This window comes from Bombus impatiens, unplaced genomic scaffold (genome assembly GCF_000188095.3).
Source record: "Bombus impatiens unplaced genomic scaffold, BIMP_2.2 scf_0263, whole genome shotgun sequence".
NCBI classification, from domain to species: domain Eukaryota; kingdom Metazoa; phylum Arthropoda; class Insecta; order Hymenoptera; family Apidae; genus Bombus; species Bombus impatiens.
The window spans coordinates 408,915-422,960 of NT_176682.1; the positions used below are offsets into that span (position 1 = coordinate 408,915).

General features: G+C 27.1%; 5 protein-coding genes across 5 annotated transcripts; 3 read left to right on the top strand and 2 right to left on the bottom strand.

Moving 5' to 3' along the window:
• Positions 1-636: 636 nt before the first annotated feature.
• LOC100744018 (histone acetyltransferase type B catalytic subunit) lies at positions 637-3,145 on the bottom strand. The gene is made up of 7 exons (XM_003488735.4): positions 2,975-3,145; positions 2,325-2,509; positions 1,958-2,220; positions 1,720-1,876; positions 1,419-1,633; positions 1,124-1,275; positions 637-1,057 (listed from the first exon to the last, which is right to left on the bottom strand). Exons 2-7 carry the CDS (start codon positions 2,471-2,473, stop codon positions 764-766), a joined length of 1,230 nt encoding a protein of 409 aa, XP_003488783.1. The 5' UTR covers positions 2,474-2,509; positions 2,975-3,145; the 3' UTR covers positions 637-763.
• A 411-nt stretch (positions 3,146-3,556) lies between these two features.
• On the top strand, positions 3,557-3,953 carry LOC117151543 (dynein light chain 4, axonemal-like). Its single transcript, XM_033320256.1, has 2 exons — positions 3,557-3,622; positions 3,696-3,953. Exons 1-2 carry the CDS (start codon positions 3,557-3,559, stop codon positions 3,951-3,953), a joined length of 324 nt encoding a protein of 107 aa, XP_033176147.1.
• A 141-nt stretch (positions 3,954-4,094) lies between these two features.
• Positions 4,095-5,274, top strand: LOC100744249 (mitochondrial import inner membrane translocase subunit TIM14). The gene is made up of 3 exons (XM_003488737.4): positions 4,095-4,241; positions 4,683-4,817; positions 4,883-5,274. The coding sequence occupies exons 1-3, from the start codon at positions 4,239-4,241 to the stop codon at positions 5,093-5,095; spliced, it is 351 nt and encodes a 116-aa protein (XP_003488785.1). The 5' UTR covers positions 4,095-4,238; the 3' UTR covers positions 5,096-5,274.
• A 128-nt stretch (positions 5,275-5,402) lies between these two features.
• LOC100744364 (growth hormone-regulated TBC protein 1) lies at positions 5,403-7,531 on the bottom strand. The gene is made up of 7 exons (XM_003488738.4): positions 7,376-7,531; positions 6,874-7,075; positions 6,577-6,807; positions 6,317-6,477; positions 6,138-6,246; positions 5,766-5,951; positions 5,403-5,666 (listed from the first exon to the last, which is right to left on the bottom strand). The coding sequence occupies exons 1-7, from the start codon at positions 7,486-7,488 to the stop codon at positions 5,556-5,558; spliced, it is 1,113 nt and encodes a 370-aa protein (XP_003488786.2). The 5' UTR covers positions 7,489-7,531; the 3' UTR covers positions 5,403-5,555.
• Positions 7,532-8,183: 652 nt separating this feature from the next.
• Positions 8,184-14,023, top strand: LOC100744609 (eukaryotic translation initiation factor 2A). Its single transcript, XM_012384533.3, has 12 exons — positions 8,184-8,365; positions 8,851-9,114; positions 9,321-9,420; positions 9,690-9,865; positions 10,676-10,764; positions 10,834-10,984; positions 11,078-11,248; positions 11,355-11,529; positions 11,604-11,767; positions 11,859-11,951; positions 12,039-12,226; positions 12,304-14,023. Exons 1-12 carry the CDS (start codon positions 8,338-8,340, stop codon positions 12,427-12,429), a joined length of 1,725 nt encoding a protein of 574 aa, XP_012239956.1. The 5' UTR covers positions 8,184-8,337; the 3' UTR covers positions 12,430-14,023.
• Positions 14,024-14,046: the final 23 nt, after the last annotated feature.

Genomic DNA, 14,046 nt, shown 5'->3' on the forward strand with positions numbered 1-14,046 from the left:
TATCTTTCTTATCTCTTGTAGGTGATATAATCATTAACAAGTTGTCTGTGATAATTCCTATGTTCGCTATAGGAAATTGCAGAGGGCGTAAGAAACACTCTGATTTTTTGGTAGGTTAATATTTTATAACCTGAGACACAAAATTCTATTTAATGTCATGTTTATCCTGTCCTTAGTAGAGAGGAAATCTTCTCTGTTCTTAGTCAATGCTGTATACTCGTCTTTTGTCAATGATAGTGACGAAATGATGAATTCTGTGAGGGCGAAAAAGAGTATAGAAAAATGAAGTATCCCAATCAACCGGTAGTGACGCTATATACTAAAATCAATATGGCCGCGATCAAATTGCTTCACGCGGCTTCACGGAATCTCGTATCCATAAAATATATGCCAGTCGCTCATGCTGATATCCGAATCCAGTTTCGGGATTCCGAACGAAACGAGTATGTCGAGAGTCCATCTGAACTTCTTCCGGTTCGTTTCGAATAAGCCTTATAAAGAATGAAATATGGAGTGTGCGTCGGAGTAGGAGTGGATGCATGCTCGAATTAACATTAAAATTTTTAAGTTCATTAAATTTTTTCAAGTTTCATTAAAAATTTAGACATATTTAAATATGATTACATAATATATTACTTAATAAAAAAAAATTTTATTGAGTCAATAAAAAAAGATTTTCTTTGATAATTCATATTCAAGCAGTATCAATCGTTTCATACACAGGTAGCTTAATAAAAATAAAAAATAGAAAAAATATAAAATTTCAAAGTTCTCCCGCATTTTCTAAACGTTTAATTACTTTCTTATATTCTTCTTCTAAACTTTTGTATTCTTGGTCAAGAGTTTGTATACGTTGTTCCAATGTAGGTAGAGTGATGTTCGTACGATTATCAATGTTTTTCAACGCACATTCCAATTTTAACAAATCATTTTGTTCGCGTCTGTATGGAATATTCAATCTCCTTTTTACATCTAATCTATATCTACGATATTCTTGCTCGTTTGCTAAATCTGTTGCCCGTAATCTTAAAATTTCGTATACTCTGCGAGCTTGTTTCTAAAAATGAAAATTAATATTTTAATCTAAAAATATCTCTTATAGTGAAAAAAATATAAGACATACGTTAGTAATCTTGAATTTTTCTTTAGCCTCTTCACCCATCGTTTTACTAAAACCTTGAAGTAGACATTCTGGTGAAAAACTAGATAATTTACTGCAATTCATTGCATCCACATAATCTCTTAACCGTTGAAACGTCGCGGAAGGGTTCTCAACTACAACAATGATGACAATGCCTTACCAAAATGAACTAGATTTACTGAAATAAAAGTATTTAATCAGGCCTCACTTTTGTTTTGTTCTTTTCAAATACAAATTTGGATTTTTAATGATTATGTGTTTCTATGTTTTCATTTACCTGTTATGTCTTTGACTTGATTTCTTCCAGTATATTCGCAGTAAATAGCATGTAACAAACGTGTACCAAGACCTATATTTTGAAATGGTGGTAATATTAAAACTTGAGCTATACGAGGTCTAATATGATGTGGGTATGCATAGTATTGATATACAGTAGCAAAACCAGTAGTTGCATAGCGAGCAGTACCATCTGCTGTTAGATATTTCTCAAACCTGTTCCACAAAAAGTGATCTATTTAAAAAAATAATTTGCCATGTAATCAATAAGCAGCATAAATTAAAATCATGATTAAACTTACATACTAAAATAATGCCACCGCTCGTCATCAATGTCTATAAAATTGGCAGCATCTATGTACCATAATACAAATGTACGGAGACGTTGATGATATTCTTTAAAACCGTTATAAGTCATGTCTGCTTTATAAACTTCAAATTTTCTTGTACAATTTTCATCTATATTATTTATAAATTTTGATTAAGTATTCAGATTATTTATGATATAAAAAAAGAATATATAGTATTGCAAGACATTACCACTGATAGAAAATGAATGTAGCAGTTCACCATGAGGTTTAAATATATCATCTTTCTTTAAAGATTCAATAAATGCATCTATGTTGGTATGTATTTGTGGAGCTAATTTCTCGGCAATGTTAGGCAATACTTCGTCAGCTTTGACACCCTCATAAAGTACTTTACTTATTTTTTCTGAATAACTCATACTTAAATATGTTTCTAAACAACCTGCTGAGTAATATAACTTTACTCTGAGATCCCGGTAACCAAATATAGATTCACTGATGAACAAAATTAATAATTAAAAAACGAACATAATAAATATATTTAATATAATCTATAATATTTATATAGATTTCTAATAATACATATTTCAATAACAAACCTATCTCCAAATACTTGATGGGACATTTCTGGTTTAAATGTATTTTGATCATTTTCTAAATCTTCAACAGAACGTACTAATTTAAATTCCAAAGCTTCATTACTGCTGACCACCAAATTCTTTAAACGTGCAGTAACTGGATCTTCCATATTATATTAATAATAAAATAGATAATACGAATTAATCTGTAAAAAGTAAAAAATTAGAATTGTATTAGTGATAAATCTTTTACGAATAAAATTACAAGCAATGAATAAAATTATTTTATTATTATAGATAAAATTATTTCACACAAATATTTTCATGGTTATCCATGTTTAACTGAATTTGTTTTATATATATATATACACACACACACACACACACACAAATATATGTATATACAAATTTGACCTTAACGAGTTGCCGCTAAATAACATTTATAGGTTATACAAAATATATTTCGGAATTTAATAAATTAGCAGGTAAAATTTGTTTATCAGTGTAAAATAGAATAAATATAAAAATGTTATTTTCAGGTATAAAGTTAAATTAATGCTTATTAAATAATTTCTTAAGTTCGTATTTATTTGTAAATATTTTCCTGATTCTTTGATTTAAAAAATTACCAAATTATCAACATTACATGTAACATTATCACAACAATATACCTTCTTTCAATAATCGTGTGTAATTTATAGATATAGATCACTACTTTTTAATATTTTTCCTTAAACATAACTATAAAACAACTTCGCGCCAAAAATAAAGCGGTTATTTAAGATAGTTACAACCTCTTCGAAGATTAAGAATTGACTGGATTTTATGTTCCAAATTCTTGTAAGTCATTGGTTATTCTGACTGGGTACCTTATAGATTAGTATTCTTAAATACGAAAGCAAAATTTGACATCACATTAATATCAATCGATCTTAATTATGAATATTTTCAAAAAATATGTGAATTTATTTTTTATGAAAAAGATTAATATTTTATATTGTGATGAATAAAAATCTATAAAATTAAATTCTACTTTATGAATTTAAATTAAATTCGGTTTCTTATATATCTTATCACCTATATAAAATAACAAATGAAATACATTGATTTTATATTTATGTTAAAACTTTTGTCGTGAACCTCAAAATGTTAATTTTTGTAATATGCTTATTAAGTACTTTAATTTAATATATTGCTGGAATCTTCAATCATAAATTTTTCTAATTGAAACAGAATTATTCTAATAATCAAAAATGTCTACAGGTGAGGTGAAAAAGATAGAAGAACCTTTAATATTTCACACGTATCCTTTGTGTAAAGTAAGGGTTTAAATTATATTTTACAAGATTTAATATTGTAATGAATATTAGGGTTTATTTGAAACCTTTTTAGTACAGTGATATGAAGGAAGAAATGAAGCAAGAAGCAATGGAAATATGCGTTACAGCTACGGAGAAATATACCGATAATCATGAACTAGCAGCTCGAAATATTAAAGATAATTTAGACAAAAGATTCGGTGGCCCATTTCATGTGGTTATTGGAGAATCGTATGCTTGTGCAGTTACGTATCAAGCAAAGTCGTTATTATATATGTACAACGCTGGTAATATTGCCATCCTTGTATGGAGAACAGTTTCAACTTTTTAACGACAATATTACAATTTTGATATAGTATACTGTACACCATGTACGTAATATAATTATTTCTGTTATATTTATTTACATTTTCCTGTCTAAATAATTATATGTAATATGGTTAGAGATATATGAACGGACAATAAATATAAAGCTGAATCCACAATGTGATCAAATGTCGCTACTGCTCGATTTTACTAATCATTATAGTGGATCGTCTTTTTCACCACTTTTTTGATGATCGAAGATTATTTTATTTTGTTGTTTTTGCTGTATTGATTTAACAATTTTAATAAAATGGTAAGAGTAAAAACTAATGATATATTGTGAAGTAATTTTATTGTTGATATATTAATATTTGTAATAATATATTCCTAATATTTCTTTATTTTTTTACTGAATTAATATTGTTTTGTGATTTATAACTCTATATACAATGTCAAGAATGTGTGTATATATATGTGCATGTGTTTCATCATAATTTCATTAGAAGTGAAATAAACAGTTATGACTTTACAAATATTGTTATTTATGAAGAGAAGAAAAAAGAAGGAAAATATTTTAATCACCTTTATTTTCAATATCTAACGTTTGTTTCAATGTATTTGAGATTATGAGGATACGTATAATTACTTAAAGTATATGTAAATTAACATGACATTTTTTAATGACTAATTGTTTTATGTTTGATAAAAAATGGAATTTATAGAATGTATTCTTATTAGTAATTGATACTTTTAGACTTCTACACTTATTGCAGCAGGCATTGGCCTTGCTGTAGTAGGTTTTACTGGGCGTTATATATTTAAAAGAATGCCGCAATTATCTCAAAAGATGGCAGAAGCTTATAAAAATGTACCAAAATTAAATTCACAGGTAAACTCCTAATTGTTAAGTTTATACAAATGTTTCAATAGATTTAATGAAACGTGTCATTGTAGACATTAGCAAATAGTAAATATTACAAAGGAGGTTTTGAGTCTAAAATGACTCGACGAGAAGCTAGTTTAATATTGGATGTATCACCAACTGCAAGTAAATTGAAAGTAAAACAACAATTTAAGAAAATTATGTCTGTAAATCATCCAGATAGAGGTGGATCTCCATATATTGCTGCAAAAATTAATGAAGCAAAAGATTTACTAGAAAAATGATTTATATATAGATAAATGTATACGTATAGATAGTCTGTATGAAATTTGTTTGCATCTAGCCCCGTGATTGTAATTTGAATAAGTATTTTATTTAACTTATAATAAAATTATTTATACATAATAATGATTCATTTCTAATTTTGATGCTGATTGAACTAAAAATTATATTGATAAAAGTATTTAACACGTGATCTTCATACAATTAATATATTACAATTTTATAAAATTAGTATTCCATTTTCTTTGTATTTATAAATAAAAAATGTATAAAGAATCTTATAAATTAATCTAAATCAATGTAATAAGATTACTGGTATGCTATTCTTTGCTTTTATATTTACAGGAATACTGTAGATGCAACATTATTAATAATCTTATACAGTACATTCGTTTTTTCGGAATTACAATAAAATAATATATTGACTAGAATCTTTTAGTAGGTAAAGTCTTGTTACTAGTACTATCGTCCTAATTTATTCTCCTTTTGTTGTTCCAAACGTTGTCGTGATATTTTTGTTCTTAGTTTAATAATTGTGCTACCAGGCAGTGATCCAGGTACTTTAAATATACTCTAGTAAAAGAAAATAAAATATTTCATAGCAATTATTTGATTAGGTTTGTTAAAATACGTTTATTTTCTTAATAAAAAATTAAAAAATGCTTTATTTACCTGCATAAAGTCATGACATTTTAAAACAATACTGTCTTTTGTTATTTCTTTAAAGCATTCTGCTAATGTTGTAAAATCTTGACAAGCAAGCAAGTTGCATTTGTTCCTTTTTATGAGAGTTAATGCAACCCGAAATATAATTTTACTGCCTTCATAAAAAAGGCAATCCCATATACGCAGCGTAGTCTGCCAAGTTGTAAATATTTTATTCAATACTTCTATAGTATATGGCAATCCAAACAGGTATTAATTCAAAATGTTAAACTAATGCATGAATCAACTGTGTACACACCACATACAATAATGTTAAAAGACAGCAAAACATAAATTGTGTAAATTTTATCTTTAAAAAACATATATAATCAACTTTACCTCAATTGGTAATACTTCTGCAAATAAGCACACAAACCACTTCGTTGTAATGACTGGCCAAGGTAAGCCTATATTCGTTACATGTTGATAAATATCTGGCATTTTTATTCTAAAATAATAATGATGATGCCATTACATGTATAATTTGTATATTTGTATTAAAAGTTAAAAAAATTTACTTGACTAATTCTGCAAGCACATCGATATCTGTAAGGAGGCCATCCATTGTTGGAGTATAATAATCAGGTAAAATTTTTTCTATTAGGACTTTTAACAACCAAAAGGCTGTTTCTTCGCTTTTTGTAACAAGCAATAGTAATCCTGCTATATAATTCAAGCCCTAACAAAAAATATGAAGAAATCTTTTATATAAATTATATTAAAAATATGGATGTATAATAAAATTATAATAATAAAAATTAAAATAAATTTAACATACTTGACAATATCCTACTGTTTTATTCTGATGAGCAAATGCTAATAGAATGTTATATAATTGATACTGTTGATTTTCTGTATTATTAAAAAATATATTATCAGGAAAAGTTCTTGGTAAATCAGTTTTAATAACATCTGCAACTTGTTTATTATGTGGAGGTTGTAGTAGCTTCTGATAAAGATCAGGGTCTGCATTTTTTAATTCTTCTCCTCCACTGACAGAAAGCCATACCTTTTAAAATGAAATTTTATCTTTGTATGTTTATAAAATGAATTAAAATGTAAATTTTATACTTACTAATCCTCTATGTTCTCCTGGTATACCTTTACGAACATATCTCTTTATTGTAATATTACGTTGTAATGATTTTCCTTCTCCAATTATTTCAGACCACTTTTTTGCTCTTTTTGCAAGTACTTTGAGGTATTCTGAGATAAAATCTTCATAAGTTTCATAGTCAAAATCTTGAGGTCTTTCAAAGCCATATTCATCCACATTACTAATAAATATATGTACGTATATAATAACAAATTTGTTTTTGAAACATAAGATTAAGAAATTTTATAAGATTGTAATTAAAAGAAATACATCCTATAAATACTACTTATTCTTTTCACGTCACTAAATTAGATTGTATTCATAAAAACATAACCTCACATAAGTCGAAACAAAAATAAAAAATATGACTATTATCTGTATTATATTAATTATGTCATTCATAATTTGAGTATATATGTCTATAATAAAAAAAGGTATTACAATATAATTAAGAAATAATATAAAATCTATAATACCTTACCTAAAACATGAACTTGCCATACCCCACGCAAGACGATGCTGACATATGATTTCTGCCGAATATAGGGTGGTCAGTAAACACTTTTCAATTTTAAATTTATTGTGCGACAACATAATTAAAATATGTTTGCATTAATGGTGCACTGTATTAACGAATATTTTCTTTCTTATCTATTCTTATTATGTAATAAAGAATTATTTTGTATTAATATTATAAGTACGACGATTAAAATATTTTTATTTTAATTTTTAACAGGTTCAAAGGTTAATGATTTATAATATGATTGTGTATTTTTTATCTTTTTTTAGAATAATATAAATTACAGTTAAACATACATCTAATTCTATAAGGCTCATATTGTATAGTGGAAACATAAATAATATTTGATAAACACATAATTGTCGATAGACCACATTTAAATATTAATCTATAAATTTTACAATATTACAATACATTTATAACTTAAAATAAAGTAATAATGATAAAATATTTTTGAAAAAGTAAGATCGATTTGCTGGATAATCACTCACAATCGAGAAATCTAGTCGATAATAGATTTACTAGTTCAACATTTGCGCAAGCGTAGTTAATTGATAGAAAATTATTTTTGATATTCAAATAAAAGATTGATACACGTATTTTGATATCACGGTATACACATAAATGATATTTTATCTATTTTTAATATATCTGATAATGAATATATTAACTTATTTATATACATTATAGCACTTACAGCTGCTATATTGTATAAATATATTATTGCTTTTACTCAAATTTAAATAGATGATAAAGAAAATTTGATGAATGTATCCTAGTTTCTACGGTACTGAGCGCACGTGTTTCTTGCATACGATGTTGGCGACGCATGTGCAAGAAATCCTTTTCAAGGGACAAATTCCTCAGTCTGGCAAGAGTGGTCGATACTCGATATTACGGTACCACATGGTAACGGAGGTAAAATGGCGTTAACTGTTCCTTGTGTTGCTGGTAAGAATTTTCATATTGTTTTTATTGATAATTTTCTTACTTTAACATCAAATTTTTACTGGTATTTTTTTCTAAATGATATTAGCATGCATAGAATATACATCTATCCATGATATGCTTCACAAGTTCGTATTACACTATATCTGATTGCACAAAAATGCGTCATGTGGCATTGTATTACTGGAACACATTTATGATTAAAAAAATGCGTCATGTGGTACTTCGTTATCAGAATGCATTTATTATTAAATGTATTTACATGTATAGTTATTTCCGACAATTTCATTTAATTTCATAAATAATTCGTGGATATTTAAATTTATCCTGGATTAGGAATATATGTTAATAACTTTTTTATTTTAAGATATACATAATATTTTTCATGTTATACGTTTACTATTATTAAAATTATTCATGCGTTAAATGTAATAAATAGTTTAATAATGAGAAAGGAACTTAGAATATTTTAATGTGATTTTCTATAGTGAGAGGTTCCATTGGAATCAGCTTAGGACAAGGCCCACCATCGTATGAACCAGTGAAGTCATTTCCTAAAGATGACAGTAAAACATGTAAAGCAATGATTTTTAGCCCAGAGGGAAGTTATTTTGCATGGGTCAATGGAGTGACTACCAAGATTTTACATTGTTCTACATGGAAAATTATTACAGAAATCAAAAGGCCCAAAATTTCTGCGATTCAGTTCTCCACTCGAAGCACGTATTTTATGACATGGGAACCATTCATTGGTATTATATTAATTTTATATTATTTATTTTTAATTATTTTTATATGTTATATATCTTATTTATATATTTAACTTTATCTCACTGATTTTATTACTTTGTAGTAAATTAGATGAATATAAAATTTTTTAACATATATTTTATTTGCATTATATTTCAATATTTTGAATATGGAAATGATACTTATATTATTAATTTGTATATTGCAGCGACAACATCAAATCCTCAAGGAACACCAAATCTTCACATATGGAGATCAGAAACTGGAGAACTGGTGAAGAGTTTTATACAGAAAAAACAATCAGACTGGTAATGTATTACATACTTATTTTATTTTTAATTAAAATTTATATTAAATTCATCAATTATTGCAAACTATTTATTTCTTTTTATCTTTTAACGTTGTGTGATCTATGTGATCAGAAAAATACAGTTTTAATAAATATTTCATATTTTAATGACATTCATAATGTTTAAATTTTATAAAAATCTTATATTTATTATTACCAAAAAACTATCTACTTTTTTAAGATAAACATAAACAATAGGTAGAACTTATTTTCCTTATATCTATCTAGGGAACCTCAATGGACAAGTGATGAAAAGATCTGTGGGTTATTAGTTGGTGCAGATGTCATTCTATATGAAGATGTCAATTTTAACAAAATTATGTACAGAATAAATGTAGCCAAAGTTGCTAGATTTAGTATATCACCAAGTAATACTCCATACTATATTCTCTGTTATATGCCGGGTAATTAAATTTTGTTGTGTATTTATTTAATTTTAAATTAAACAAATGCATGTATATTATATCAAGGTACTTATATGTGGAGAGTATACTAGTTTCTTAGTTGTTATCATGTAACCATGCAGTTTATTAGTTGTTAAACATCAGTGCTTCATAAAAACTAAGAGAAGTCATACAAATTTCAATATAACAAACAAAATGATTTAAAACTGATAATTAGCAATTCCGTTTGGTTGATTAAAACATATAATGTTTATTAGTAATATAGTTCAAGCATAAATCATATAAAAAATTGGCATATTTTATGAAATACTTTTTTATTTCAGTTTCTCTCATTATGAAGCAAATATGTGTGGCAAGCATGTAATACACAAATGGAATGAAGATTATAAGATAATTATATCTGTATAGAATACTTTAATATTTTAAAGAAGTACTACAGAATATTAAAACATAATGGTATTTTGCAAAATATACAAGTATGAATATATAATCAGGATCAACATTAATGGGAAATATTCCTGATTATTGCATGCTCATTTTTATATGTAAGTACTTTCATAAAGTTTTAGGGATTCATAAAGTTTATTTAACAGGTAATTATTTTTTGTTTCAATATACTTGCGATTCTTAGGTGTCTATAAATGAAATTTGGAATTGCAGTAAATTTAATATCATATCTTTATAAGACGAATAAATACTCTCCACATTAAATACCAAATTATTAATTACATCATTACATGTAAAGTACTATGCTACTATTACAATCTAGCTAATAATTTATTTTTTATATCCAGTATTATTACGTTACAGGAAAATCGGATCAGCCTTCATTTGGTAGGCTATTTCAATATCCGAAGTTCGAATCCACACAAGCTTTAGCAAACAAAAGTTTCTTCCAGGTATTATATTATTATAAAATTCATACATATGTATTTAAGTACACAATATTCTATAATTTCTATTTTCAGGCGGACAGAGTAAACATTTATTGGAATAATAATGGAACAAGCGTTTTATTAATGACGAGCACAGAGGTTGACAAAACAGGCGCTTCATATTATGGAAAACAAACTTTACACTATCTTAGTACAAAAGGAGAAACTTCTATGGTTATGCTTAGTACGTTATGATCTATTAATTATTATTGTTTTTATTTATGAAATAATACTTTTTCTTGTCTCCAAAACGTAATTTTTTATTTTTCTTAATTAGGTAATAAGGGCCCTATACATGCTGTTCAGTGGTCTCCTAAAAATAATGAATTCTGTGTTATATATGATTTTATGCCAGCTAAAGCTACACTATTTAATCTTAAGTGTGAACCAATATTTGAATTTGGTGCTTTGCATCGGAATAGCATTTATTACAATCCTCAAGGGAACAATATCCTTTAATTACTTTACAATGCTACTAAAATAACTTTAAATGACTTGTTTATTTAGTTCTTTTTTTATTTATTAAGAACTGTATTTTCTTAACCACTTTGCACTTCTAATTTTGACGGGATTTGGCAATCTCCGTGGTGGTATCGAGTTATGGGACGTAGCTAACAGAAAACTAATTGCTAAAACTGAAGCTCCTGATACAACGCTTCTTCAATGGTCGCCGGATGGAGAACATTTCATGACTGCAACTACCGCACCTAGACTTCGAATGGGGAATGGGTAAATCTTTTATATTTTTGTACGATTTCGATAATTATATTTTAATTTATATCCGATAAATATTTCATATTTAGATTTAAGATTTGGCATTATACCGGGACTTTATTATACGAACGACCATGGAATGAACAAGAAGAACTTTGGGAAGTATTATGGCAAACCTTTCCACCAGGAACGTTTCCAGAAAAACCGATTAGTTATAAAGCTGTTGAAGGTATTGCTCCTAGTCAACCACAAGGTAAGAGTTCTTCATAATGTTCCTTAGAACAATAGAACTACTACATTAGTCGACATTATCTTTTAATATTAGAGTTTCATTTCATTTGCAGCATCAAAACAAGTGTATCGACCACCTTCTGCCAGAGGGGAAACTATTAGTTTTAAATTACGCGATGATGAAATGTTCAAAGATAAGAAAAAAGGTTCAAAGCGTTAGATAAATTTAAAAGCGTAGAATTATAGATACAAAATAGGTATTTTATTTTACATGTATCCAATATTTGTTGTAGCTATAACAAAAGCAAAGAAAAAAGCAAAGAAAGGTACAAAGAAATCGGAATCCTTAGCATCTTCTCAATCAAACAATCCAAGTACAAATGGACAAGTTACTACAAGTACAGAAAGTCAGAATTTAAATACAAATGTTCCTGAATGTGATAATCTGGAGAGGAGTAAGAAAATTAAAAAAATTAAAAGCGTAAGAATCTCTGTTACTATTACTTCAGTAATAAAATAAAATTTATTTAACTGTTTATTATTCCTCATTTTTTACAGAAACTAGAGCAGATTTCAAAATTGAAGGAACTGCTAGTAGCTGGAAAGCAATTAGAAATCAATCAATTAGACAAGATCAAGAAAGAAGCTGATTTAATGAAGGAACTTGAAGAGCTTGCTTTATGATGAACATTTCAAATTATGGATATGTATGCGGTTTAAAAAGAAAAGTCTAAATATTTCTTTTAATAACGGAAAATGATCTCGGTCTCTCACATACGATATCGCACGTACGGAAGTTACGTTTGGCTGTACATAAAATTTTCATTCTGAAGAGGTAGCGGGAACAAACTAAATTTTGAAAGTGGATGGAATAGGTTTCCATGTCTCTCATTGAAGATATTAAGATTTAAAAATATAAGTTTTTTTTTGAGCGATGATAATGAAATTGAAATGGTCCATCGCTAAATCCTTCCTTTGATACTTGGGAATGAAACCATTTTTTTTCTTTCTTAATGGGTTCTTTATTCTAAGTAATATTTCGAAATAACATTGAAGAATGGGCATTGAAGATTGGAAAACAGTCCAATGACGACCAAGCTTCCTTATTATATAGCCCTGTATACCAATGTTGCATTACAAGACACTTCAGTAATCTTCTTGATATTACATTTGATAAATAAAAAATTGTACAGGGTGAATCATATTATCTTGGAATTACTTTGAAATGTGACTCGCAATAGCGATTTACCCCGTATAAAATGCATAATATGTGATGGAAAATGTGAGGTGGAAAAGAAAAATGGTATGATTATAAAACCGAATGCACATAAAATTTGTTCCTGGAGACAGGTGCTGTCATTTCACTTTTTATGTTTATAAATTATTGCGCACTATTCCATTTTTGTTTTTATCAATCTCTTTATGAAAATTTAGCGAGGGTTAGATATAGACATATCATTTTGTGATTTCATAATTATTACACTCATTTCATGAGTATTGCACTAGTATTTCCTGACAACTTTTCGTTCTTATACATACTTTTGTTTTGTGCCTTACATTATATGTTTAAGATTCAGATTTTATATTTTTCTTGCTGTCAAGGCTTATAAGACTGGTCAGATTAAAAGTACTATTACGTGGCACAGTGTAACAAATAAATGAAAGAAAACTGCCAAAAAATTACCAACTATATTCCACAACTAAAGGAACATTTTTAAGTAATAAAGAAAATATAGCTTTTTGAATTAGTTGATTTTTTAAAGTGCTGTTCTTCAATGATGTTCAAAGTTACCTTCGCTTATTTTTCAGATTGTTGTATGAGCATTTAACAACAATCTGTGTTCTGTAACAATATAATAGTTGTTGAATTACTTGTTTTAATTTAATATTTACTAATATTGAGATTTTTAGGTTTATCTGAGCAATCAGAGAATTTGTACAATATAGATTGTACAAGTCAATAGACAAAAGAACATTTCTTTTACCTTGTTTCCATTTCTTTTGCTATAATAATGAACAAAAGTTAAATACAATTGGGAAAACCTATAGTACAATGTGTGATTACGTCGAATTTTTATAAAATTCGTGAAATTATAACTAAAAATTATGTATCATTATTTCTGACATGTACATTGAATCATATACATATAAATTACCGATTAATTAACAAGTGATGGGTATCTCATAAAATGAATTACATCAAAAAAAAAAAAAAATCACAATCGCCAATGTTGTGTATACTTACGTGAAATTTATGAAAATAAATTATTAAAAACAACAGATGTCAACGATATGTAATAT

Bases quoted from the DNA above. Each gene is read 5' to 3' on its own strand.
- LOC100744018 (XM_003488735.4), bottom strand. From the start codon at position 2,473: ATGGAAGATCCAGTTACTGCACGTTTAAAGAATTTGGTGGTCAGCAGT. The intron at 2,221-2,324 runs GTTTGTTATTGA...TTTGTTCATCAG, and splicing joins CATCAAGTATTTGGAGATAG to TGAATCTATATTTGGTTACC. The intron at 1,634-1,719 runs GTAAGTTTAATC...TTTGTGGAACAG, and splicing joins CGGTGGCATTATTTTAGTAT to GTTTGAGAAATATCTAACAG.
- LOC117151543 (XM_033320256.1), top strand. From the start codon at position 3,557: ATGTCTACAGGTGAGGTGAAAAAGATAGAAGAACCTTTAATATTTCAC. The intron at 3,623-3,695 runs GTAAGGGTTTAA...AAACCTTTTTAG, and splicing joins ACACGTATCCTTTGTGTAAA to TACAGTGATATGAAGGAAGA.
- LOC100744249 (XM_003488737.4), top strand. The intron at 4,818-4,882 runs GTAAACTCCTAA...GTGTCATTGTAG, and splicing joins TACCAAAATTAAATTCACAG to ACATTAGCAAATAGTAAATA.
- LOC100744364 (XM_003488738.4), bottom strand. From the start codon at position 7,488: ATGTTGTCGCACAATAAATTTAAAATTGAAAAGTGTTTACTGACCACC. The intron at 6,478-6,576 runs GTATGTTAAATT...ATTTTTTGTTAG, and splicing joins AAACAGTAGGATATTGTCAA to GGCTTGAATTATATAGCAGG. The intron at 6,247-6,316 runs GTAAATTTTTTT...TTATTATTTTAG, and splicing joins GTGCTTGCAGAATTAGTCAA to AATAAAAATGCCAGATATTT.
- LOC100744609 (XM_012384533.3), top strand. From the start codon at position 8,338: ATGGCGTTAACTGTTCCTTGTGTTGCTG. The intron at 9,866-10,675 runs GTAATTAAATTT...ATTACGTTACAG, and splicing joins TATTCTCTGTTATATGCCGG to GAAAATCGGATCAGCCTTCA. The intron at 10,765-10,833 runs GTATTATATTAT...TTCTATTTTCAG, and splicing joins CAAACAAAAGTTTCTTCCAG to GCGGACAGAGTAAACATTTA.